The 27,857-nt window shown below is 38.1% G+C and overlaps 1 protein-coding gene across 4 annotated transcripts in view; it reads left to right on the plus strand.

The window, feature by feature from the left end:
- arhgap36 (Rho GTPase activating protein 36) overlaps window positions 1–27,857 on the plus strand; it is a 112,628-nt gene that overhangs the window by 33,130 nt on the left and 51,641 nt on the right. For 3 of the 4 annotated variants that reach the window (XR_014769096.1, XM_084712522.1, XM_084712523.1), the window contains exon 2: window positions 15,807–15,963. Coding sequence is in view for 3 of the 4 variants with exons in the window: in XM_084712522.1 (XP_084568648.1) it covers window positions 15,807–15,963 (157 nt within the window). In the remaining variant the exon portion in view is untranslated. Of the gene's footprint in view, window positions 1–4,280; window positions 4,437–15,806; window positions 15,964–27,857 lie in introns of those variants that run through there. The other variant, XM_084712524.1, reaches the window with a different exon arrangement.

Raw genomic sequence — 27,857 nt, forward strand, 5'->3', positions numbered from 1 at the left:
GTCTTAAAACTTTCAAAAATAATTTGATTATTTTAAGAATATATTGTCACATAAGGGTGTTGTACTTTATTCCTCTTTCCTGTCCAAAGACAGCAGTAAAACTAACGTTCTAGCTCATATTTTTAATGAATGAATGAATGAATGATGTTGTGTTGTTGTTCACAGTTTAGCCTGAAGGTGGCGGTGTAGTCAATGAAGTTCAACATGTTGTTCTGACATGGACATCCTGGTTCAGCTGTGTGTGTTACTCTGCATGTTTGTGTGTGTCACCCGTTGATCATCCATCCTGTTTTTTAAGCCGACAGTCAGAGTCAGCACATGAGTTTATATCAGCCGTGACCTTTGACCTGGAAATGTATGGCAGTGTTACAGGAAGTGAGGAGGATAAAAGATGAGAGGAGAATAAGCTGACACACACACACACCGACCGTGTATGATATCCATGAGATCAATGGAAAAGGACAGGGAGGGGTCAAAGTTCAAGACTATTTCTACTGTAATAAGCACATTTTACATTATGTAACAGGAAGAGTCCTCTGGTAGTGCACTTCAAATCTACTTAAAGTACACTTAAAGGTATATTTCAAGTACACAAAATACTAAATTGTACACTTGAAAGTTCAAAAATAACATATAAATAGTAAACTATAAACAGTATAAAAACTATTACACTAGTATTTTACTGACAGAGACTTGAAAGTATACTTTTATAAACTAAAAAGTATAAAACGAGTAAACTAGCAAACAGACTACCAATAAGTTCACTTGCAGTAAAGAAGCAGTGCAAAATAATACTTTGATGTCAACTAGCTGTATATATACTTTCACAGGCATTAAGGCATACTTACACATCCTAGGAAGTGGGCTACTATTGCATAAATAGTAAGCAAAAGTGTATATATAAGTTTACTTTGCGGTATACTTTGAAGTATACTTTGATAAACCAAAAAATTAGTTACAGGTTTATAACTAGTAAATTCACAGTTCAAAGTATAGTTGTAGTACAAAATACAATGTGGGTGTAAACTATTTGTGTACTTAAAGTTTACTACTCTTAAAAGTACTTCAAATATACTTTCATAAACTAAAAGTGGAGCAGTTTAGTCCAGAGAAGTATTATAGTACACTTACAAGTATAATATTAGTACACTAGGATATTAGTATACTTACTACACTTAGAATAGTTTTCCTTACTACTTACTAAATTATACTTGGGAAATATACTTGAACTTTACTTAACTATAAAATAAATTTGTGAAATGAACTTGAGGTAAACTTCACATTAGCTTTAAAGAATTTAAAGATCAGCTGTCATGCTAAATATTATGAATCTTTCTTCCTTCCTGTCTTTTACTGTCTGATTGTACTTTTTGTTTTTGTTTAGTCTTCACCTTCTGTGTCACTGCTCCGTCCTCACGCTTATGTTTATTTATTCTCCTCCTGTGCAGTCGGACTCATGTTGACCCTGTTCTTATTAGATAATCAGGGTCACAGAATCTGAACTCTGTCAGGTCGACCTTAGAGGTCAAAGGTCACACTGTTGTCCATTTTAACTGCTGTTGCTTTGGGCCTCACAGCTGGAGTGCTGACAGACATTTTCCAGGCTTGTATCTGTGCACACAGACACGCTCACACACACACACACACACACTGCACAGCTGTTGAGAGGAATCGGAATATAAAACTGGATTTTTTCTGCAGGATTTTGTCAATTTATTGATTTACAGACTGTAGCAGCAAAAACTCACAGTCTCAGGTGCTGATAACTCAAGTATGTCCTCCTATTTCACCAGATTATTGTATTAATCACACAAAAATGCAAAAGCTTCAACTAAATATGTGTGGAATGATAATAATAATACAGTGGATGCAAACATGACTCCAAATGATGCAACTAATGTTGTTCCACTGCTGGATCTGATTTTGTCTTTGCTTATACTGATGTAGTTTAGAGTTTAAGAGTTTAAGGGTGAAGCTAAGTTAAGATAGGTTAAGCTAAGCCCAGGACTATATCATTCATAGTGCACTTCCTCTAGTTATATGCTAAATGACTGGTGCTATAGCAACTGATGTGAACATTTTAGAGGGTTCCACGACAGCACTTTAATCTTTTTGCCCTGTTTCACACTGGCGCCTTTTAGTCCCATGTTTAGTCCATTTTCAGGGGACAACCCCACAAACTCAGGGTTAACCCCGCTCTGGTGCAGTGCCATCAAGCTTTAGCCTAAAGTCAGGGTTAGCCCACTTTGGAAATCTGTCAGTGTGAAAGCTTTTTTAGCCTGGGGCTAATGGCTCCCTAAGTCTGGTGTCTGGCTAACTGTTGTGTGAAAAGCCCTGCAGTGTTATAACACCAGTAACTTTACTTTACCCTTTACCCAGCTTATGCCAATGTATGTTATGCAACTGAACAGTGTATTTGAACATTAGAGAAAAGAAAAATAGAGAAAGTGCATGTTAGAGTGCAGTTTTGTGTTTCTTTCTCTCTACTTTCTTCTCTGTCTCAGTCGCTCCTGTCTGTCCTTTTTATAGAGCTTTTATCCTGTTGTTTTAATCCTCCTCTTACTCTCACTCTCTCCTCCCTCCTTACCTTATGCCTTCTCTTTTGCTTCTTCCCTTCATTCCTCTATTTCCTCTTTCCCCTTCTCCCTCCCAATCCTATCTCCTTTTTTGCCCCCTTCTGTACCTTTTTCTCCCTTTTCTCCTTCCTCCTTTCCTTGCCTCTTTTTCCCTTTCTATGCACTTCCCACCCTCATTTCACTCTTTTTGCCTTTCTCTCTTTATTAGCATCCTTTCTTCCCTCCTTACCCCTTTCTCTTCCTCCCAACCCTCTTATATTATGTATTATTATATTATGTGCTCCTTTTCTTGTTCTCTACCTCCTACTTCCTCTCCTCTAATCATTCACCCCTCTCTGCTTTCCTTCTTTTTTCTCCCTCCATACTTGCTCTTTCCTTCCTTCCTTACCCCCTCATTTCCCTCCTAAACCCTCCCATTTTTCTCTCTTTTCTTGCTCCCGATATCCTTTTTCCTTTCCATCCTGTTTCTTTTTTCCCTCACTTGTTACTTACTTGTACCTTCCTACTGCAATTTTCCATCCTTTTCCATCCTTTCTTTTCTTATTCTTCCTCTTATCATTCTCTGCTTCCTTGGCTCTTTACCTAATTCATTCTTATTCTTGATCCTTACATCTGTCTTTGCTTATGTACCTTCCTTTTCCGGTCTCCTAACTCCTTTTCCTTCTTGCTTACTTAAATCTTGCCTTCATATACCCCCTTATATCCTAAATTAGCACCTTGTTTTGCTCTCTATCTCCTCATTTTTATCCCTTACTTTCCTTCTTTTCTCTTTTCCCTCACTGCTTCCCTCACTTTCTCACTTCTTCCCTCTTGTGCATCTGTATTTCCGTGTTTTCTTGCTTCCTACTCCCTTTTTTCATTACCTAGCTCCTCCTTTCCTCTTTTCTCTCTTCTTTAGCTCATCACTATGGTCCCTGCCCACTTATTACCTTCTATTCCTCCTCCCCTCTTTCCTATAGCTCCTTTCCTCCCTCCTTATTTCCTCTTTTAACCCCCGTTTACTTTTTTTTGTATCTTTCCTACCTCCTTTTTTCTTTTCATGGTCATCACTATTTCTTTGTGTCTCCTTTCTTACCTCCTTCTCTCAATCCCTCTCTCCTTCCTTAACGTCTTTACCTCATTCTCTCTAAAGTCACACAGTAACACAATCAAACTAACAGACTGAGGTAGTGGTAGATCAGCAACTCCTGCGTTCTGTGAGGTAAAGTGACTGACTTCCCCAGTGGAGTTTCGTCGGTTTGAAGAGAGCGATATTTGACTTGTACGGCAGTTTCCCATCAGAAAAGGCTGCCTGCTGTCAAGGTAAAGCAATGAAAATGTCTGAATGTAGCACAGACTTAAACTGAAAGGAGGACCTTATTTAAGGTGGCTGAAATACTTGTTATTGCTGACCCTGTCCACAGCAGTTCAGTGCTCAACTTCCATGCTGGTAATTTCTTCTCCTATGCCTCACCTCCCCGCTCCTTCCTCCTTCACTCTTCCTCCACTTCTTCCCTCTTTCCCGTTTCCTCCTGCTATACCACTTCCCCTCCCTCCCTCGGTTACTTTCCTCTCTCTCCTCCCCTCTCTCTTGTGTTTATGTTCTCAGCTCCTGGAAGTCAAGTCAGTATGCGGCGCTCCTCCTCTCTCCTCCTGCTCCTCCTCCTCTTCTCTTAAGCTAACTCACTCCTCAGCACTCACTCCCTCCCTCTCTTTCTCTTTTACACTGTCTCTATCTCACTCACTCAATTGCTACTTTAACTCAGAGCTGCTGAGATGCATTTGAGTGTCTGATCAAAGTCTGGATAAAAACAGGGCTGAGAAATCTGCAAGGACTGATAGCCTGGGATTTTAATTCAGAAAGGTGACACCCCAATACAGGTACTGACTGTGTGTGTGTGTGTGTGTGTGTGTGTGTGTGTGTGTGTGTGTCAGAGAGAGTGTGTTTCTCAAGTGCACTCTGACACTCTTCTGTGTCTCTATGCTGTGTGATTTTCACGGTTTTTCTTCTTTACTGTCAAAAAGTTGGTGGATGAAAGTTTTGTGTGTGTTTGTGCATGTTATCACTGTTTGCTGGGAATACTTCAGTGACATAAATGATAAAATAATGGTAACACATAGGTTTGTAAATTTGGTGCATTTTACTTAACCAATGAAATGACTTACAATCAATTAATCAATAATAATTAATAACATACGAAGTGCACATTTTTTCTTCTCATTTTAAGTTTCCTCATTCACCAGATGCCAGAGAAAACATTATGAAATAAGGCCCAGTTATTACCATTTCTTGATTAATTATCAATTAATATATTTCTATTTGGTTAAATTCTTAATGGCGAGTAAATGAAATGAAATAAATTTTTGACTCCCTGTTGAAGGCTTGATGCTGAAATGTGTCAGAGTTCAGGTGTTTGAAGGTCTAACATGTCACGTTGAGACAATAAAGGTATTTTAATTGTTTTAAAAGAGAAAGCCTTTTTTTTATGATTTTTGAGCACACATTTGTACCTATCCAAAGAGCACCTTAAACACATTTTGTGTACAGGAAGCGCTCCTACACAAACACTTATCCAAATATTATTTTGGATAAATGATTAGTTTAACATCCCTAATAACATAAAATCTCACTGAATTTAATGTCTTATTGTGGAATTCAATATAAAGTTCCTATCATGTATGTTTCATTCAAACATACAGTGTCTGAATTTAACTCTAAAACAACTGCATGCTGGGAAGTCTGCTAATATGTGAATGATGTTTCTTTTGAAACTTCATTTATTGAGTTGAGTGAACTCACTGCAGTACATTAGTTTGACTCAGAACACTTCAAGTCATGATCATGAGTTCTGAAATGGTCTGAAAAGAAAAACTAGACATTTTAAATTAAAGATTTAACTTGAGAGTATTAAAATATATAATTTATGTTAATGAGACAAGATTAGTTGACTCCTCTTAATTCCTGTATGAAGATTTACAGTGTTATTATTCTGACAATGAATTTTGTATTATTAAGATTATTAAATCTCAGTTATATTAATAATCTGATTTGGCAGATTATGTCAAAGCATTTCATTTGAATTCTTGGACAAAATGCTCAATAAAAGCCAAAGTATATTTGTGGCTTTTGAGTAAATGAGTATTTGGAGACTTGGAAATATTCTTTGTTTTTGTTGTCAACATAAAAATACAATGGAAAAAAAAAGTCAAGATGTGAAGCTATATTTTTGTCTGCTTTAGACTCTGTCCAGTGTTCCACATAAAGTCTTATGCACATTTTATTTTAGGCTTCTTCTATATTTTGGAAACCAGCATATGTTTTGTAAACCTCATGGACCCCTGGGGAGTTCTGTTAGCTAAAATTAGACAGGTGCAAAACACCATTAATTCTGTCTTTAAAGGATAGTAAACAAGGTTACCTAATTAATTCCCCCAAATGAGGTCAAGCTGTTGACACCAAAAGAAGAAAGAAAAGTCCTGAAAAGGCACATATTCCACTAAAAATGTACTTTGTACACTGTAAAGTTTGTTTTAACTTTTAAAGTTAGTCTGGGCTACCCTAAACTTTTATGTTGAACTTGAAAAGACTAGTTGAGGTAATTATGTAATGATTCGAAACAAATACATTTTTCTTGTCAAACTTTATTAATTAAGTTTTACATGAGAAATCATATTCAGTAACATATTAACATATTCACACTGATGAATATTACAAACAAATTTGATTTACTGTTAATTTTTTTTAACTTTGAAGAGTCGGTTCTTCATTTCATACAAAGAATTTATCTTTATTAAGTTCAGGTGTAACTTAGACTGAATTCAATACTAAACATCATGATGTGCAGTCTTAGTATTGTGAAAAAAAGCAACCATGACTTATTTTAAGTATTTTATATATTTCTAATACATTTCTATTATGTTCTAAGTATAAGTGTAAAAAACAACAAAAACAACACTATGTTAAATTATTACAAGGGACAAACATGGGAGGGTCCTCAGTATATTCTCTGTCTTGTAAGGGGTCGCTGGCTGAGAAAGAAATCACCAACAAACCTTAAATTCAGGCACATTTTCTCACTGTCCTTCTTAAAATGTCAACGTTTTCATTATGAAGCGCACACTGACGTGCACGGACCAGCAATCACAACAACACACTGCACTTCTTGCACATAAACATAAACAAGGTTTTGGCATCATCCCACTAATCCACCTCTATTAGTATTCGTCTACTGACCTCACATTGAATTCCAGACAGCAGGGAGTCTGTGTGATCCCTCAAAACTCTGACTCTGAGCGTGTGTGTGTGAGTGTGAGTGTGTGTGTGGTAACATGCCAGTTTAGTCAGGACTGACACAATAGGGCTGCTGTGTCGACGTACGACCTGTTTCTGTGGCTGAGCCTCAGTCTTTAGTGCTGCCAAGGGGCCTATTAGTGCTGCCTGTCTGTTTACGTACCTACTGTGCGCATGCATGTGTGTGTGCGCGTGTGTGTTCTTGTCAGTGCTGGCGTGAATGAGTAAGTACCTTTGCATGCTAATGCATGCCAGGCTGACTTGTGATGTGTCCCTGAGAGCATCCTAATGAGCGCGGCCGCCGCTCCTGATTAATTAGATGAAAACACGATGTGGAGCTGAATAATGTGAAGATAATGTTCCTTCATTAGGAAGAATCATGGAGCTGCAGCAGGAACTGAGCACTTTATTTATGTGTCCACACACTGAAACGGGAAAAACAGAATGAATGTGGTTGTTTTTGTAAGGATGAGGATAAACAGAACACGTATTTAATGGGTAAACTTTTTAAAAGAAGCTTGAAATTGAATTGACTCATTAAATCTGAATTTCAATGTCAAATTGTCCTATTTGTTAGTACCATACAGCATGTAGCCTCATTCATTTTCAGTCTGTTTCAAAAGCACTCGAGTACTGATGGGAGAAGTAAAGCAGAAGGCAGAAGCAGGTCACAGTTTATGCTCTAGTGATTTATTTTTAGTCTAATACAGAGTTAGTAGAAAGAGCCAGCTGTAAACTTATTGTACCTCATAAATGAAGCAGCAAAGCCTTCAGGGCAGCATGAAGACATGTATGGAGCTGAGAAAACATGCTGTATGGTAAAGTGGACTGAGAAACTCATTCAAGCAGGGAACACAGCACTCAGTTTGACTTCCTTCCAGGAAATTAAGATAAAAGTTTTGATCCACAAGCATTCTTGCCAACCGCGAGAGCTCGGAAAAGATTTCAAAACAAAAAGAATCAAAGTTTCAGAGACTTTGTTTTTCCTGTATTTTGGTGGCTTTTAAGGAATGAAAATAACAATCAACAGCCTGAGGGACAAATTATTCTAATATTCCTCACTTTTCTTTTTATCATTTATTTTTTACCCTGCCCATAAAAGAAAATTGATGCAGCAGATTTTTCCAAAATTCATGTAAAAGAAGAGGGTAGTTCAGTTTAATTTATATGTGTTAGTTTAGTTTAGTTTGGTTCTTATGTTTGAAAACTGGTCACTTCCATTGTTTGGGAGATTCTGTATCACAGATTTCCTGTGAAACTCCAGCAGTGTTTTTAGGACTTAAAAAACTAGAAAAAAAACTAAAAACTGTAATGACTGAAATTTATTTTTTGGGTGAATTATCCCTTTAGCTGACCTGTGGTGAAGTGTGTCCTACAGAGGCACACACATCGACTGTCCAGCTCCCACAGTTTTTCCATTTTTATCCTCTCTGCAGATGGCCTCAAGTCACGGATCACTTCTTTTACTGTCCTTCACTTTTGGGAAAATAATGAAAATCACGAACTGTTGTGATGCATGATGAATTTAACAGTATTTTTTGTGAGTGAGTGTTTGTTGTTTCCACCCAAAGGGGAAAGTGGCATATGTCTGCTTTGCAACAGTTCAGACCGCTTAGCAGGATATGTAGGGTGGACGTTAGGAAAACCTTCAAAATTGTTGCCGTTATTTCGTCAGTTATTTCGAATGCATTGTCATTGTGTGACTTCAGTGTTTTAAAATGATTTGGATTCATAGAAGTCACACAATAACACAAACAGATTGAGGCATCGGTGAACCAACACCACCTGTTCTGTCACCACATCTACACTTGCAGTGAGGATCTAGTAACAACAGGAGAAAAAGTAAAATTTCATGGCAGTAATGAAGTGCAATTATTATGTTCATGCAGTTATTTTTAGGGTAAATGAACTACCTCATCACCTCCTGCTAATGATTCATATTAATCTCTGTCTTGTTTGCAGTGTTTTGCAAAGTAGAAGTGAGGGCAGGATGAAAGGCTGAGGTTAATGATGAATAGCACGCAGAGAAACAAACAGAAGCACCCACAGGAGAGACGGATACACACAATCACATTAACAGCAGCCTGATGGAGAGCTGAGGACTGAGAGATTTAAAAATGCTGAGGAAGTGAATGAGATCTGGTGTGGGAGGAGAGAAGGATGAAAGATAAACAACAAGACACATCTGTTAGCTATTAGAGCACATTTCTTTTACTTTATCACTTCATCAGGAAAGCAGAGTACAAAAGGTACAGAAACACACAAACTTTATGTAAACACTTCTTTCTGCATGTAATCACAAACACACATTTTACTGCATTTTTAGACTTTTAGCTAAAGGGTTAGAATATGAAGGTCTGAGCAGGTGCCGCTTTGTACGCTATGTCCCTGATTAAAATTACTCTACCTGGAAAATGTCTTCATCCTGTTTGATATAAACAGATTCTCAACAGAACACCCTGCAGTTCTTCTAGATAAAATTCCAGGAAGATAAAAAGGTTCTCAGTAGAACCCCATGAGTGTGTTCTAGACGAAACCCTGGAATATAAAAAAGTTCCCATAGAACCCCCTTAATTGTTTCTAAATAAAACCTTTGAACTATAAATAAGGTTCTGTGTTCTAGATAAAACCCTTGGAACATAAAAAAGTTCTTGGTAGAACGCCCTTGTTAGCAGCCTTAGAAGGTGGAATGGTTCTGGATGGAACCAACAGAGAGCATTCTGGGTGGACCCATTACATTTCAGAAGTGTTCAGTGTTGAACCTCAAACAGATGGTTCAAGGTATGACCCACTATGTCGGACTCTACGAGGAACTCTCTAAAATGTTTCCAAAAGAAACCCCTATAAAAGGTTCTACCAGGAACCAGTGTGGACTGTGCTGTATTGTATTGTAACTCCCTCTGTACCCGCCTCAGCAAAACATCCCTGGATCGCTGTGGTCCAACTTACTGCTACAGATCTGTTGACCGGGTCCTGCAAAAAGTTTCACGGGACACAGATTTCTCTTCACTGGCTCCACATCAAATTCATAATCCAATGTAGGGTTCTTGTGATCACTTACAGAGCTCTGCATGTTCAGACAGCTGTCTGCGTTAGAACTCCACTGCTGTCCTGTATCACCAGCAGGTCTCTGAGGTCCTTTGATCAGGGATAAACATAAAGGAGAGTGAGCATTTGAGGCTGTGGCTTTAAACATTCACGCCTTTTACACTTAAGATCTGTAGGCACCTTTAAAAAGCACCTCAACCCACTGGTTAGATTTACCGTTGAGTCATTTTTCTATTTACTCTTATTTTATGTTTGTTTTATGTCATGTGCATCATCCTGTGTGACGCACTTTGAGACCTTCTTCTACTGAAACATCTTGAAAGGTGAACGTTGACAAATAAGTCTTGCATACATACATTAATTTGCGTAATGTACTTAACCTGCATCACATATGTAATTTTGAAGCCTCTGGAAACTAAAATCCACAACAGCCCTCTAACCATGTAAGGTTCAGTTCCATAATGTTACGTTACAGTTGTACTGACCAGCTGTTGTAGCTTATGTTGCTAAATCTAACAGTTTTGATGCATAAACCTAACCAAACTGTGAACATGGACCATGGTGGTGAAGGTCTGGTCTGACAAAGGTCTGGCTTATCTATAGCACTCTCCAGTGGTCATATGTCATTTTGAAAGTTATTGGCGAGTGATCAATTGAAAAATTACTTGATTAAGCAGAGGTTAGATTTGTTTTTCTGTCTTGGATGAGAGAACGTACTCTTCTTTGGCAAATGTATCCCAAACCTGCCCAGATCCAAAAAGAGATGCCACCTGTACTCACAGTAAGTTTTGGTCTTTGAAGTAAGTCCAGGTTACTGCTGTAGGTACCTGGCCCCATATTAGATAGTAATGGTGTTGTTCAAGGACTTGTAGGTCTGGGTGTCTTGTTGTGTTTGCATGAGTTTCAGTGAAGTCTAGGTTCATTGTGCTCTCCTTTCCTCTGTCCTTCTGTGTGGTTTTTCTGCCATTTGGTTTCAGTTGTCTCCACCTGGTTCCTGGTATTCATACAGACACAACTGGACAGAAAATCTTAAAAAAGAAAAGCGAGATCTGACAGCCATGGCAAGATGACCCCCATCTTTGGAGAACTTTGGAGAACCAGCTCATTGTACTGAATATCACATCCCAAGCACATCATTGATTTGTCACAGTTCTTTGAGTTTGACCATCATAGAAATCCATAAACCACAAGTTATGCTTGGTTTAATAAACACCTTGTGTTTTTGATGCCACAAGCCACATGTAGAGTTCTTAAAATCTTTAGTGGTCAGACATGAGAAAACTCAGATTAAATGTGGTTAAAGTTTTGACATATTATTGTATTAAATTACAGAATTTTGATTTTATATTTCATCACAACAGTAAAAAAAAACAAAGGAGCCAAGCAACACTGAGACATAACACATTATCCACGCATGGGTAAATCTAGAGTATCAGTAGACTCAGCGTTTTCTGATCCTGACCACAAACTGCTTTAATGTCATCACAGCGTATCAACTGAATAGTCTCATATATGGGAATTCATACACGTGTAATCAATAAGGTCTGGGAAACATTCATCACAATGACTGACACATTTTGTTTATCATCATCTCCAGTTCGTCATTGTGATTCATTAGAGTTGGGTTACAGAACGGGCTTTTTCTCAGAAAATATCTAAACTACAGATCCCATCTTAACTGTTTGGTAACCATGGTAATTAGGGTTAGGGCATGATTTAGGAAAAAGCTTCAGGATAACTGTTAAGATTTCACTTTTCCACCTGTATTTGAAGCTAACGCATTAATTAGCCAACAGTGTCTGCTACCTGTAGCTAATAGTAGTGTTCACTAGCTGCAGCCAACACTAGTCTTAGCTAACAGTAGATAATGTAGTGTTAGCTCATGGTATGCTCATGGATGGATAAATAAAATGAATTTTGCAACGAACTGTCCACTTTTAAAAGACCACTGTGTAAGAATTAGTGGCATCTAGTGGTGAGGTTGTGGATTGCAACCAACTGAATACTGCTCTCCTTACAGGCCATATCTAGGACCCACATCCTCTCCAGATATAAATAATATATATATAATACTTATTTTCCGGTGATTTTACACTAATGAAAAAATACTTAAAATTACATTTCATTTCTGCCGTGCTCTACCAACAGATCCCTGTAAATCTTACACACTAGACCTCTAGGCTATGAAGTCTTAGCGTACTTATATTTGAGAAACGTTAAACTTGAACCTGGATGGTTTATGTCACACAGTAAATGTATCTTTGTGCATTTCATTGTTCATGATTTTATTCATGATTTGACTTGATGTGCAATAACACATTGAGGCAAATGTTAACTGCAACTAATGTTTTGTTTTGTGACACATACAGTAAATATGCACGTCTGTTATAGATAGAGAAAATATACCAGATAATGTATAGGTTTAAATGTCAGCTGTTCCCACTGACCTTTCAGTCAACAAACCAGCCTTCCCATAGTATTGTTTTCTACTGGACCATGTTTGCTTTGAGATGTTGTATGAAAAACGTAGATGAGGCCTCACCAACCTCTGTGGGCAGCTGTGTCGTCCATTTTCACCACAGTGTGACCGTCTGCTTACGTTTAGCATTAAGGCCAAAGCAATTTTCTCCAATCACGCTGTGCTGTGTGGGCTGAGGCCGCTCAATTATAGGCATGAGACAGTCATGCACATGTGGAAGCAAAACTATACATACAGAGGAAGGCGGTCATAAAGAACCGTGAAAGATTACTGTATTTACGTAAGTCAGGATGCTTTCAAGGATGAGATAAGACCTCAGGCTGATTGCTCACAAAAGACCGATTATATGAAGGCATGTAAACACACGTATGGTTGGTCATCTGAAGTGAAGTTCTAGATAATGTTCTTTCAATGGATCCTTTAAGAGGACGCTATCTTAACCTGGGAACCAGATGAGTCTGTGAGCTCATGTTTCATTAACTCAGATATGTCTGGCTACACTGCCATTCAGAGAGATGCCCACCCATCCAACCATTTATTCAGTATTAGCAAGCTAGCTACATTTTTCTGTCCACATGTTGAGTTCTGTCTCCATGATAATGTCAGATGTTCTGTTTGCCACTTAGCACAAGTGCAGTGAGAAAAAAGGCATTAACATTGGGGAACCGACTCGTTGGTCTGCTTAAACTGTGCAAGAGCACAACCAGGATCTCTGACATGTCATCCAGCGGCCGTTTGGGAGCAGTCAATCTGTTTTTCTAAAGCTTTAATAATAATGAAAATCTCATCATTTTAATATCTCAGATCCGATATTCCTGCTTTTGGTGACTTAATTGTGTCTGATGTGTTCTTTTTGCAAAATATGTCAAAATACTTTGTTAAAATGGCTTATATATAGCTCAACACCTTGTCTTCATTTAGTATTTGTGATTATGCAAATGATACCATGATTTTTTGAGACTGCCATCACTCACTGAAGTTTCAAAACAAGACATGCTCAGACATTCCTGCTTATTTCACCCCATATTTTATACACATTTGTTACATGTGGTGTATTTAGAGACTATTTAGAGATTTCCGCTAAAAATTAAAGTGAAAGTTTGAACCAAACCAAAACTTAAACCAACCAAATTCCAGAGACAAAATCAGACATTTTACCTCGCAGAACAGAGGAGTTGCTGGTCTACAGCTGCTGTTACATTTCAGATTAAGATTTTACATAAAAACATCAGTGGATAAGCTTATAAAAGGCTTTCAACTTTTATGATCTCTTATCATAAAATAGTGTCTGCGTGATGCTCCTTGTCATGTTTCATGTCTTTGAGTTTTTAAATATGGTGGGTTTTGGCATTTTTGGGTCCTGAATGGTTATTCATCACTCAAACACACACACATATATTACAAACACATTTTTGTCTGATAGGGTGAAGCGGTCGTGAAACACAGAGCTCAGATGTTGAGCGTGTTTGTCTGGTTCTTGTTAACCTGTGGCCGCTGCCTCCCTCCATGAAAAAGATGCCTCCTCCTCCTCACCCTGGCTCATGTTTACTTTTTATTTAATTAGATTTTTTCCTAGTTTTCCTCACTCATTTGAAGCATCAAGCATTTTGTTTTCGGCAAAAACTGGGCAGCTGGATCATTGCTGTTGGCCACTGATGTTGCATCTCAACATGATCGTCTGGAGCTCAGCCTATCAAAGCATCTCTGATGTTCAGAACATCAGTTCCAAACTTTCAGCTGACCATTGGGGAATATTTCAAAATATGTGATTGGACTAACAATAGTTCTTTTCTATTTATTTGTCAGTGTGTTGTGTGGCAGTTTTAGTGTGTAATAAATGATAAAAAAAAATTAAAAAATCTGAGAGAAAGTTAAGTGAATTTTGAGATTAGAAGTTTTAGCCACAGACACAGTAAGTGTTCCCAAAGTATCAACTACAAATCTCCATTTTCTGATGTTTAGACACAAATCAAGAGTAATATTAATACATGAACATAAACAAATGTTGTTTATTGCACTGTTTAACTGTAATATGAGAAATTTTGTGACCCAGCTGCCATGTTAAAAATGAACAAGCCAAAACCAGGCACCGCCCGACTTGCAGTCCATCACTCACCACCCACAGCTTGAAGTGGTCCGGTGCGTCCAGATGCATCCTTGATGGATTCTGTGCATCTGCACCAAAACAGTTAACAATCTGCACACTGAAAACAAATATTAGTGCCTGGGACGCTGATGGTATTTCTGCTGTTAGATTTGCTTTTGCAGTGATGTAGTCATTTTAATGGCAGAGTTCACGTGCCGATGTGCAAATGTTCCACCAAAACGAGTTCCTGCCTCGATGCCATTTTGCAGCAGCACCGTCACACCAATTATCGGCTTAGCTCCACCCAAGACATTTGTGATTGATTTAAAAAAATGGCAGGGCTTTTTTTTTTTTTTTTTTTTTTAAGTATAGCACAATGTCAATGTGTGGAGCCAGGTCTCTCTCCAGCCTGAGCGCTGTGGAGAGAGGTCTGGCTATGTGAGACTCCACTCTAATAATTACCAACGTCTGGCAATTACACAAACAATGAAAACTGGGGTTCACTTCACAGATTTTTAAAGGAACGTTTGGGTGGTACAGAATTTGCCTCTGCGTTAGGAAATGAGTGCAGATGAAGTACTGATATAGTTAAAAAATTATTTATAACTTTTTGAATAATTGCAAGTTGCAATAATAATATAGTCACACCAGTGTCAGACCAGTGGTTCCCAAACAGTGCACTGTCTTCATGGTATGATTTGACTCAAGGCCTTCATGTGTTAAATCAGATTTTCCCCTCTCAAAAGGAAGGTTGTGGCTGAAGAGAGAGACTTAAATTAGCACGCAATGTGCAGAAATTTCAAGGACGACAGACAAAGACTGAGAACAACACATCAGGTCTTTGCAAACAATGTATGAACTAAAAATAGACAAATGAATAAAAGATGCGATTGTCAAAAATGCACTCTTACAAAGAGAATGAGAGGAGCAATAATAAATCCACACAATATTTGACTATTTAATAACAACACAAGACAAAATGGGAGATAGAGGTAGAAGTTTACAGCTTGATGTGTTTTGGGAAAATTAGATTAAAGATAAAAGTAGGGACAGAGTTGTGTGACTTGTGAGTCACTGTTAGTTTGATTTTCTAGTTTTTTGCCTTTTGAGGGTTTTTTGCCTGTAAGAACTTGATGGTTGGATGATAATGGCAGTCTTTTGTGCTTTAGTTTTTGGTTACATTGTCAGCAGGAGCAGAAAATCAGTTGTAAATAGATATAAGGATAACTGGTAATTGAGATTAATGGTCGGTGCCATCATAGGTCCTGTATAAACCTCTATCAACTTTAATCTTTACATTCTTTCCACATTTACTAACCTCCCTCTTTCTCTGTCTTGTCACGACAGGGGGACCACACGTGGGCAACCATGTTGGGTCAGAGCGTGCGGTTGCAGCCGGTGCCCATCCAGAGCCTGTCAGAGCTGGAGCGAGCCAGGTTACAGGAAGTCGCCTTGTACCACCTGGATGAGAGAGACCTGGACTTCAAGATCAGCATCCCAAGAGGTACTAAAATGACTGTTAAAGGATACTGATGATGTAGCATGTTTTTTTTTTTACCCATCTTTAAAATGTGGTTTTCTTTTCAATATAGATGAGCCTAGCGTATATCTAAGCACAAGTACAGGAAGAAAATTTTATTTCCCCCAGGAGAGCGAAGCCATGACCTGCCCTATTCTGACTCTGATTGGTTTACACTTGTTTCCTTGGCTGGTTTGGGTTGTTTGGACTGGGTAGATTTAGGCATGAGCATTGTTACTCGGTAGGGTTAGGGTAAGAACACCAGGTTAAGCCAATCAGAGGCAGAGCAGGGTGGGTCAATTATACACAAGTTGTAGGTAATGAGTTCAAACATAGACAGTCTTTTGAAAAAGATGCAAGCCTGCTTTGCTCAAATAGCTTCTCAGATTGTGGAGGTCTTTGGAATCAATGCCATAGTTCTTGATGCATGTGGCCACTTTCAATGGTTTGTCTTGGTTTTGTTGTCTAGTGGTTGGAGAAGCAAGCTCATGGTGTCAAGGTAAACTCTGTACCAGTTTAGAAGAGTCAGCCCACTCCATTAAAAACTCCTCCTTGAGCAAGTACGACCCTCCAACTGCCGAGGGAGCCATAACAGTTTGTTAGTGAATCTGAGGAATGAGCGTGAGGCAGGAGGATGGTGAGGATAACCCAGTCAACTCTGTCTGGTCACAGAAAACATTCTGTACACATGTGTAAGCAATCCAAGTTGTCTGCTGTGATAAGAAAGGGCAAAGGATCCCCATGTCTCAGTCAATATGTCAAATACCTCTGACAGGCCCCTGACTGCAGTTCATCTTTGGGAATTTATAGGTACGTTTAAAAAGGCAGACTTTGTAGATAAAAACCCAACATACACTGTGAGAAATAAAGATAACTAGAACCATATTGGGTTCTTTAACTTGTCCCTATAGGAGAGCCCTTTTTTGGTTCTTGGTAGAACCTTTTTATAAGGCTCCACTTTCAACCATTTCAGAGTTCAACCTAGAATCCAACATAAAAGGTAGAACCATCTGTCAAAGGTTTTTAATCAGAAATCCTCTGTGAGAGGTTCTACAGAGAACCCTGCTATGGTGTTATGGTTCCACCCAGAACCCTTTGTGGGGGTTCTATCCAGAACTTTTCTAAGGATGCTAACAGAACCCATCCAGGCAGCTCTGCTGTTTAAAATTTTATATTCCAAGGGTTTTTATCTAGAACCACCAGGGGGGTTCAACCAAGAACCTTTTTTTATTCCATAGATTTTATCTAGAATACTCTCAGTTTCTATGAGGAACCATTTATATCCCAAGGGTCTTATCTAGAACCCACCAAGGTGGTTCTACCAAAAATATATTTTGATTCCATGGGTTTTATCTTGATCTTGGCTGGGGGGTTCTACTGGGACACATTTTACATTGCAAGGGTTTTAACAAAAGCCAGTCCAAGGGGTTCTACCAAAAATCTTTTGATATTCAAAGAGATTTATCTCGAGCCCACACAGGGGGTTCTACTAGGAACCCTTTTACATTGCATGGGTTTTAACAAGAAACCACTCAGGGGTTCTACAGATAACCTTTTTATTTTCCAAAGGTCTTTTCAACAACATATTTAGGTCACTCTACAGACAATCTTTTTACTTTCCAGCGGTTTTATCTAGAACCCATTCAGGGGGTTGTACTGAGAACCCTTTTATATTATGACACAAGGAACCTTCAACGAAATGGATTTTAACAATCCTTGAAGAACTACTTCCAAAAACGGTTTTCTGGATGGAAAGGGATCTTAACGGAACCTTAAGAACTTGAAACCATGGCAAACGTTTTCTTCAAAAAAGCAACTGGGTCTGGGTAGAACCCCAGAATTCCGAAAGTGTGCTAACTGCTTTAAAAAAAAAACGCAGTGAAATACTAGGAAATTAAGTATAAAAAACTACTTCCTGTTCTATTCTGAATGTAAGCAAAGGACATTTTTAAGATGTTGAAAAAGGATCAATGTTGTTTTTTCTGATGAGGAGAGTTTAAAAATGCTCCTCTTACAGCCAGAATGGATGATCTTGGCTATCTCTGCCTGCTGTGGACACAAAAATAATCACTTGGAGAACTGGAGCCAAAAAAACAGTTTTTATTTGGAGCTAAATATGATCCAGGCTGAGTACTTTTCTTACTTCCCAGCTCCAAACACGATCATGAGCACTGTGGCTTTGGATATACCCTCGTAATCAGACTGAATTCACATTTCATTTCACTCACAGCAGTGGAACAAATAAGCCAATTTAAGCATGGTTATTTCTGTACTCCAGCCCAGCTGTGCCAATCTTATTCACACTAGTCACTATTTGTCTGTTGCTCTTCCCGTTTTTGCTCTGGCACTGGAATATAATATCCCCATTTCTGATCCTGTGGACAAATTTCTGATTGGATTGTTATTTTTCTAACTGGGAAAGGAGCCGTCACTAATTTAAACGCCAGACTTTGAATTGTTGAATCCAGGCCTCACGATTCAATCACTGGTTTCCTTGTTATTTAATCTTGAATGTTGACCAAAACCAGTCACCACAGAAGAAGAATTCAGTGTCATAGAAGGCCGTGAGCAGAGTCACGGTCACATATTTAATGAGTCTTCTCCAGATTACAGCAAGCCTCCCTCTCTATAGGAGAACCCTTTTTAGTTCCTGATAGAACCTTTTAGAAAAGTTTCCTTTGGAACCCTTTCAGAGGGTTCATCTTCAAACCAGGGTTCGTCTCGTTAGGGTGCTAACAATAACCCACCGAGGGGGGTCTGCCGATAACCTTTTTATTTTCCAAGGGTTTTATCTGGATCCCACCTAGAAGGTTCTACTGACAACCATTTTACATTATTAGGGCTTTACATAGAACTTCCCTAGGGGGTTCTACTGAGGACCCTTTTATAGTCAAAATGTTTTATCTAGAACCCACCCATGGGATTCTACCAAGGACCTGTTTATACTGCAAGGGCTTCTAGAACCCATCCTGGGGGTGTCTATGGAGAAAGCGTCTATATTTCATGGGTTTTAACTACAGTGCATCAAGGGGGTTCTCCCAAGAAACCTTTCATAGTCCAAGGGTTTTATTGAGGACCCACCCAAGGGGTTCTACAGAGACTCTTTGATATTACAAGGGTTTTATCTTGAAACCATCAAGGGTTTCCACCAAGAACCCTTGTATATTACAATGGCCTTATCCAGAATGCACGCAGTTGGTTCTACAAGAACCCTTTTATTTTCCAAGGATTTTATTTAGAATCCATCCAGGGGTTCTACTGAGAAACTTTTTATATTATGGCACAAAGAACCTTTGACAAAGGAGTTCTTCAGGACTTTCAACAATCCTTAAAGAACTCCTTATTCCAAACAGGGCTCTTTGGAATGAAATGGTTCTTAATGGAACAGTTAGTCTTACAAAGAACCCTTGGCAAACCCTTTCTCAAAAAAAAAGGTTTCTTCAGAAGCAAATGGTCGTGGGTAAAACCTCAGCCCTTCAAGGAGAACTCTTTTGGAACCCCGTTTTTTAAGATTAGCTCAAACTTCCTGATCACTTGCAATTTGTCCAAATTTCCACCATCAGCTGGATTTCATCATGGCACCACCTGCATCATATTGTGAGAAACTTCAATCCTAAATTTCTGTGCAGCAAAAAATGATAAGGGCAAACTTTCCATGGATTTCTGCCATATTCTCCTTAATCCTGCAAATCAGGCGTCAGGTCCAAATCAGTGGTTCAATCTGTCTGTGTGTCATACGATGTGTTGGACAAGGCGTGCTTCTTTGGCCGTTGCACATACAGGTACGTGCAGGTATCTCTGCCTCCAAACCAGTTCTGTTTAAAACACGTTTACTCCTAATTTATTAGTTTATCTGCAAAGTAAACATACCTTCTTGACTAAACTCGCTCTGATCTTTACACAATTTTTAATTATCTGTGCCAAAGACTGAGGATGGGAACGGTAAAGTCTCCCTCACTTTTCAAAATTTTGTTGATCTTCAGGTAGTAATGCATCAAGACATGCTATAATATGCTGGTAAAAGGAAATACAGAAGACTGCTACACTAGCAAGTCCACTTTACAAATGTATTCAGAAGACGAACATGCACTGAACCCCAAGCTAATCAAAACTGATTAAACAGAACTTTTGGTTACAAGAAAACTCCACCTTTAAGATGCTCTTTGGTGCATGGTTTGAGAAAAGTTGCAAAAAGTAATTCAAGTTCGATCGTAGCGGGAATTAAAATCCTGTCTGCTGTTGCCAAGCTTCACTGTTTATTAGAGAACATGTGTAAACCGTCTGAATCAGCAGCGTGGTCAAAGTTGAGCAGGTCGGGGGTTAATACCCCTGAGAGAGAAGAACAGTATGGGAGAGAGCAGTTGAGTCTGAGAAAAGCAGCTTACATACAGACTGGTCTCATAAGAGAAAGTCTACACTCACACACACATGTACAATTAGCTGTGTTTGTTTCTGAGCATCAGGCTCTGGACTCTGTGATCCTCCCGACCTCAGCGATCCCTCCAGCCCCAATAAACACCAGCAAAAACCTCCCAGTCTGCAGTCTGTGAGGTGTTTGAGAGATTTACGGTTTATTTGTGAAAATCCATCCCACTTTATTGGCTGGATTTACTACCTTAGAGTTCAGATGGATAAGACAAGTGTACATAAACAGTATTTCAAAGCAGGCAGTAGTCCAGTGGCAAGAAGAGGAATGGTGCAAGAAAATAATCAGGATCAGGGAAAGTGGCGAGGTATTTCCTGCTGTTATCAAAGATTAATCAGACACTCAGTTCAGGGTCTGATTTGCCATCCAGCTGGTAAGGTAGGACAACAGCCTGACCTCCTTACATAAACCTGCAAAAGCTGATTTCTTGTCTTTGACACTTGGAACAAACTGTAAATACAAACACCAACACATCATTTATTTTATGAACCTAAGCCCCTTTTACACTGGACAAAACCCCCCACTAACATCTGGTTTCTGTCCCCAATGGAAGGGGCACAATCAGCATTTAGAATTAGAATTTCTAGAGTTTCTCCAAAAATGCAGATTTCTATATCCATTATATAGTTGTAAAGCTAACTGGTAGCTTTTAATTTTCTCTTTGAAGATGAAATATTCTACATAAATAAAAATACTCAAAATAAATTAAAGTTTGAATTGAAATTTTTTCTTAAGTTTATACAGTTAAGTGAATCCAGGGCATTCGGTTACGTTGCACTATTGTATACATGTTAAAGAAAACTGAGACTGTACTTCATCTAGATAAGAAAACAGTTGTACACACAAGGAAAAACAAGATTTGGGATCTTGTTTACTCATCTAAGTTAATACTACATATAAGAAATTATATTGCTGTGAGTCAGGGATGATAAATGTGTATTACTCATGTTACGAGGACATAAATCTCTTTGACACATTTTTGGTGACTCAGCCACTTTGGGGACAAAAAGCAGATCCTCATGATGTGACTTTAGGACAGTAAGGACTCGATTTAAGATCAGAGACTCAAGGGAAATAAATAAGTAAATTAATCTCCACTTAAGTGGTGGAAACAAGTTTGTGTCTTTCTCCCACATCACTCAGAACAACATACATCCTGTGAGTCTTCGCTCGTCCCTGTCCTCCTCACTTTTAGGAAGTCTTGCTTTTTTCCCCTGCCCTTCTTTAGGGATGAATGTATGATCTTTTCCCACCCAGGGTTCAATTATAGTGAGATTCATGGGAAAACATGAGTAAATCTCTTATCATTCACTGCTGTGTTACTCCACCTGTTCAGATGTTTTCAGGAACTCTGCTCTCTATGAATTCCCACCATCAGTCATGACATCTGTATTATATATTTCTACATTATTATTCATATGGTTATTATTGTTGTTTGTTTTGAATCACATGCTTGGGAAAATTGCTGCAAGAAAGTTGAAATTCAAGGACAGGACTTCCAGATGGACCAATTTGGGACTGACAGAATGCCATGTGTTTCCTAATAGGAGAAAGACCTTGAATTAGTAATTTGTAAACACCAGCTTCAGTTACCAAAACAAGATTAAACCCACGTAAACCCAGTCAGAGGAAGGATGTGGATCTTATAAAACACAACAAGACGCACATTCCCTCTTTTCATTGGAAGTGAAGTTGTTGGGTGACGGTGTGGCTCGTTTTCACCGCGTGAGTCGGTGTGTTATCTTGGCAAGATGTGGTCCTGCAGACACCTACTGTAGCGGGAACAGCGGAAGTGGGTTTGAATACTTTGCCAGGTGTTTATGTGTTGTGTTGTGTTTATGTGATTTTTTTTAACGTAAAACCATCACAACTGGACAAGATGCAGTCATGAATCAATCTTAGATCAAGGCAGATCAAGGAAAGGGCCGAGTTCGAAGATGGGCTGTTAATGTAGTAATGTCTACTTAGTACTCATGGGTCTGAACATGTTGACCAGGGACCAAGTATAAAGCCTGTTGCTCTATATTAAAGTAAAAAGTGACTGTTGCAGCACCCAGAAATAGAGATAGAGATATAAATCTTGCTTGTACAATGATAATATTAGACATGAGTGCAGACCAGTGAGAATCTACTGTCTGGCTCACAGACAAAGCGCTCTGTCAGTAAAGTGTGGGAATATTCGTCCTCCGTTTCTCCCCTGGGGTGAAATCTCTGCAGTCCACCCAGTCCGTCACGGTCTACGCATCACCTCCCGCCCTGTTTCTGTTGCTCTTTCTCCACAGGGTATCTTCTGCTGCATTACTGTTTCTTTGTTTCTTTCCTCCTGTCTCTGAGTCTTCATGCAGTCCCTCGCTCCTCATATTTCCTCATACTTTTCCATCACAAATATCCTCGGCTTTTCCTTCTCTTTATCTCTGATCTTCTCTACTTTTGTTGCTCAGCTCCCTTTTTGTATATTTGCTTCTTACTTTTGTTCGCATGTGCTGGTATTTGAGTGCGTGTGTGTGTGTGTGTGTGTGTGTGTGTGTGTGTGTATGCACCTGTGTTATTTGTGCATGTGTGTGTTTGTTGGTTTCATTGGCAGGGTCCAGTGAATTCTTTGTGAAACGTGTCACTAGCTGTGAGACAGATTTGCTCTTATTTGGTGTTGTGCAGAGATCATTCTCATGCCCCATTCTCTGAATCGCAGCTCTACAGGGACTCCAAGCTAACCAACTCATTCCTTCATCTGATCTCCCTTGCAATCACTTGTTTTTCCTGCTGTAATTTTTCCTAGCTTCCTTGTTTTTATTCCAATTTCTTAACTCTTACAACCAAGAAAGCCTCTTTTTTCAAGAGTCCTGGCTATAAGTGAAACCGCTGCCCTTCTTAATATCAGCTCCTTTTGGAGCCTCTGTCAACTTTCTAATTTCCGGTTTCCTGTACTTAGATCTGCTCTGTGGGTTGTCATCACTGTTAAAAGATGTTGCTGGGGGTACTGTAAAAGCAACATTTAATCTGTTATGCCCCAGTCTAGAGGAAGCCCCTATTCTTCCCACTCCCAAGAAAGACCAGTAGTGCAAGTAAGGAAAGTTCAATGTACCGATTTTTATTTTAGCTGCCAGCTGGAGGTTCAAAAAGGCTGCTGTCCTCCCTCTGACCAATCCCGTGGTAGCAATCAAGCAGAGTGGGCCAATCACTGGGCTCCACCTGTTCACCAGTACACAGACACTCTTGAGAGAGGAGAGAGAGAAATCGCTCACACACACTCCGAGGGGAGGAGAGAGGAAACTGCTGCAAATGACAAACACCAAACAACGAATGAGCCAGGATCATAACAAATCACATTTTAAGTTAGCTAATGTTTAAAATAAAACACTAGCTATGTTTGAAAGAAGACACCAACTAATAGACCCTTTAACAGTGTGTAAACAATGAGTAAGATGTGCGTGCAGTTTGGCACCGGAGGTATGGCGGACCACAACAGTTTATCACTGGGTGCTACAAACGCAAGCAGTTTGGAACACATCCTCAGTTCAGTCAACATGTTTCATAGCTTACAACCATACACACCACTGATTGATCTAAAACAACAGAAATCCTGTCAGAATTCTGTACAACTTAAGTCGACCAGTGGAATATTGATTCTGACGTATTGCATACACCACAACCAGACATGTTGATGATTTTGGTTCTGGTAAAATGTTTAATTTAAGATTTGACAAAGAGCAAAAAGGGGCAGGACTTAGAGAGGCTGCTGAACTGACCATTACGATTAGATACTTTAGCAACAAGTCAGTTATAAAGCCATTTGTCCTTCAGTAAACTCTGTAATTAAATCATGAGGAATTGAAGCTGAACATCTGGAGGACATCAGAGGGGAAACTAGAAAATATTTTCTTCATAAAATGTCGTCCTGTTTCACCCAAATCAGTGCATAAAGTTTTAAAGTTGTGCTTTTCTACAGCAAGGCCCCGAGAAACTCTGCAGTACAATACATGCGATAAAAATGCTAAAACATTGATTTTGACTTTAAGAGGGATCTTAAAAACAACAGTCTAAAATCCTCCATATCAATCAGAGACAACAACAACACACACTCGTGTTCTGAAAGAAGGTCTTTGCAGTATCAACTTTATTTAAAAAATCCTCCTATCATCTTGATATTTCTTTTTTAAAACAAACTGTATCAGATCATCTAAATAAAATTTTCAAGTTCAAGAAAATTTCCACCATAATTCATTCATACCCTCTCAAAGTCCCTGCAGGACAGATTCAAAAAGTTGTTCAACTCAACTTTTAATGTTATAAAGAAACAATGAGGAACTAATATCATCCCATGTTTGCACTTCCTGGATATCTTTAATGTTTAAAATCCAGCACTCTCCAGTTTTTACCTTGTGAACCTTTCAAATATAAAATTATATCACTGTGTGATTGACAGTAATATTTTTTTCTCATTTGAAATCTATTTGCAGAAGGCAGAGGGAGCCACAAATATACACACATTTTCAACTCATTCATTTGGGATCTTTGTGGATTTTTGACCCCTTTCCTCCTTCTCTTTCTGCTATCCTTTAACCCTCTATGGTACACATTATGATGCCAGTGAGGGAAAAAATGTTTGGAGTGTTTTTATGTCTCAAAATAGACTAAATAAACATAATCTGAAGAAATTTTATTTTTATTTTTATTTTTGGAAGTTTTTGGGGTTCGTTGCCTGTAGGCAACATTGTACCATAATGGTGCATAAGTGAAAAAGAATGTTCCTTTTTCCAATTTGAACATTGTTTATTTCATAAACATATGCAAAAATATTCAATAACATCAAGAAGTCACAATTCATTTAAAATTTTAAATTAAAAAGAATTATGAAAAGAATTTTAATATATATGTATGTATGTATGTATGTATGGTCATATATATGTATGTATGTATGTATGGTCATATGTATGTATGTATGCATGGTCATGTATGTATGTATGCTCATATGTATGTATGCATGGTCATATGTATGTATGTATTCTCATATGTATGTATGTATGTATGTATGGTCATATGTATGTATGTTTATATGCTCATATGCATGTATGCTCATATGTATGTATGTATGTATATATGTATGTATGTATGCATGGTCATATGTATGTATGTATGTATGCATGGTCATATGTATGACCATATGTATGTATGTATGTGTGTATGTATGTATGGTTATATGAATGTATGCATGGTCATATGTATGTATGGTCATATGTATGTATGTATGTATGTATAAATGTATGGTCATATGTATGTATGTTTGTATGCATGGTCATATGTATGTATGCTCATATGTATGTATGCTCATATGTATGTATGCTCATATATATGTATGTATTTATGCTCATATGTATGTATGTATGTATGTATGCTCATATGTATGTATGTATGTATGCTCATATGTATGTATGTATGTATGTATGTATGTGTGTATGCATGCATGTATGGTCATATGTATGTATGTATGTATGCATGCATGTATGGTCATATGTATGTATGTATGTATGTATGTATGTATGGTCATATCTCTCTATGGTACACATTATGATGCCAGTGAGGGAAATGTGTTTTTATGTCTCAAAATAGACTAAATAAACATAATCTGAAGAATTTTTTTTTTTTTTTTTTTTTGGAAGTTTTTGGGGTTCGTTGCCTGTAGGCAACATTGAACCATAATGGTGCATAAGTGAATAAGAACGTTCCTTTTCCAATTTGAACATTGTTTATTTCATAAACATATGCAAAAATATTCAATAACATCAAGAAGTCACAATTCATTTTAAATTTTAAATTAAAAAGAATTTTAAAAAGAATTTAAAAAGTTTCTTAGCTAAATGTTGCCTGTAGGCAACATTGTACCATTTAGGAACAACCCATTGAAATAAATGTGTAAAGTATAAAACTTTAAACTACTTAAATCAACAAAGATAACCATTACCATAACCATTTGAAAAACAAAAACAACAAATTCCAGTGTTTGATCATCACTGCTTCATTTCAGTGCCTGTTTTCTGTCAGTCCCCTGTGTCTTTCCTGACATGTGTTGCCATCACTTGTGGTGTTGCTGCTCAATGCTTATGGAACTCCATGAAGCAGTTTTTTTCAGGAGTGAAGCACAGGCAGGTGACACATTTTGTGCACTGTGATTTCACTATACCCTTACATCCAGGGTATCTGCATCTGCCCTTTTTCTCCACCCAAATAGGCCAGTGGTCAGTGTTGTGTTTGCTATAGTGATTCCATAATGGTTCACTGTTGCAGGCAACATTGCAACTTTCCATGATGGCACGTTGTTGCCTCAGGGCAACAGCTGCATTTTAACAAGTTTCCACTATTACATTAGTAAATAAGTTGCATGAAACTATCAAAACAAAGTTTACTCACCTATTAGTGTGAAGACATTTTTTTCCAGGTGGAAAAGGGACAAGAAATAACTTTTTGAGAATCTTTTTTTGAAGCAAGATAGCAGAGCTGTCTCCTTAGAAAAAGCCCGCCAAGAAGGGTTTCAAAATCGCTTCCTGGAGGTCATGTGACAAATTAAAGCATTGTTAATGGTTCCCTATGGTTTTACCTCTTTTTAAAGTATCGCATCATTTAAAGGGATGCATTGTGGAGATGTGACAGGGCAAAAATGGGTTTGTTGCCTGAGGGCAACATGGTACCATAGAGAGATATGCTCATATGTATGTATGTATGTATGTATGTATGTATGTATGTATGGTCATATGTATGGCCATATGTATGTATGTATACTCATATGTATGTATGTATGCATGGTCATATGTATGGCCATATGTATGTATGTATACTCGTATGTATGTATGGTCATATGTCTGTATGGTCATATGTATGTATGTATGTATGGACATATGTATGTATATATGGTCATAAGTATATATGTATGTATTTATACTCATATGTATGTATGCATGGTCATATTTATGTATGTATGTATGTATGTATGTATGGTCATATGTATGTATGGTCATGTATGTATGTATATATGTATGTATGTATGGTCATATGTATGTATACATGGTCATATGTATGGCCGTATGTATGTATGTATGTATGTATGGTTGCATGGTCATATGTATGTATGTATGTATGTATGTATGCTCATATGTATGTATGCTCATATGTATGTATGTATGTATGTATGCTCATATGTATGTATGCTCATATTTGTGTGTGTATGTATGTATGTATGTATGTATGTATGGTCATATGTATGTATGCATGGTCGTATGTATGTATGTATGGTCATATGTATGTATGTATGCATGGTCATATGTATGGCCATATTTATGTATGTATGTATGTATTCTCATATGTATGTATGTATAGATGGCCATATGTATGTATGTATGCTCATATGTATGTATGTATGTATGCATGGTCATATGTATGTCTGTATGTATGTATGTATGTA

Source organism: Lutjanus erythropterus, chromosome 23 (genome assembly GCF_056507025.1).
Source record: "Lutjanus erythropterus isolate fLutEry1 chromosome 23, fLutEry1.hap2, whole genome shotgun sequence".
Classification (NCBI taxonomy): Eukaryota; Metazoa; Chordata; class Actinopteri; order Lutjaniformes; family Lutjanidae; genus Lutjanus; species Lutjanus erythropterus.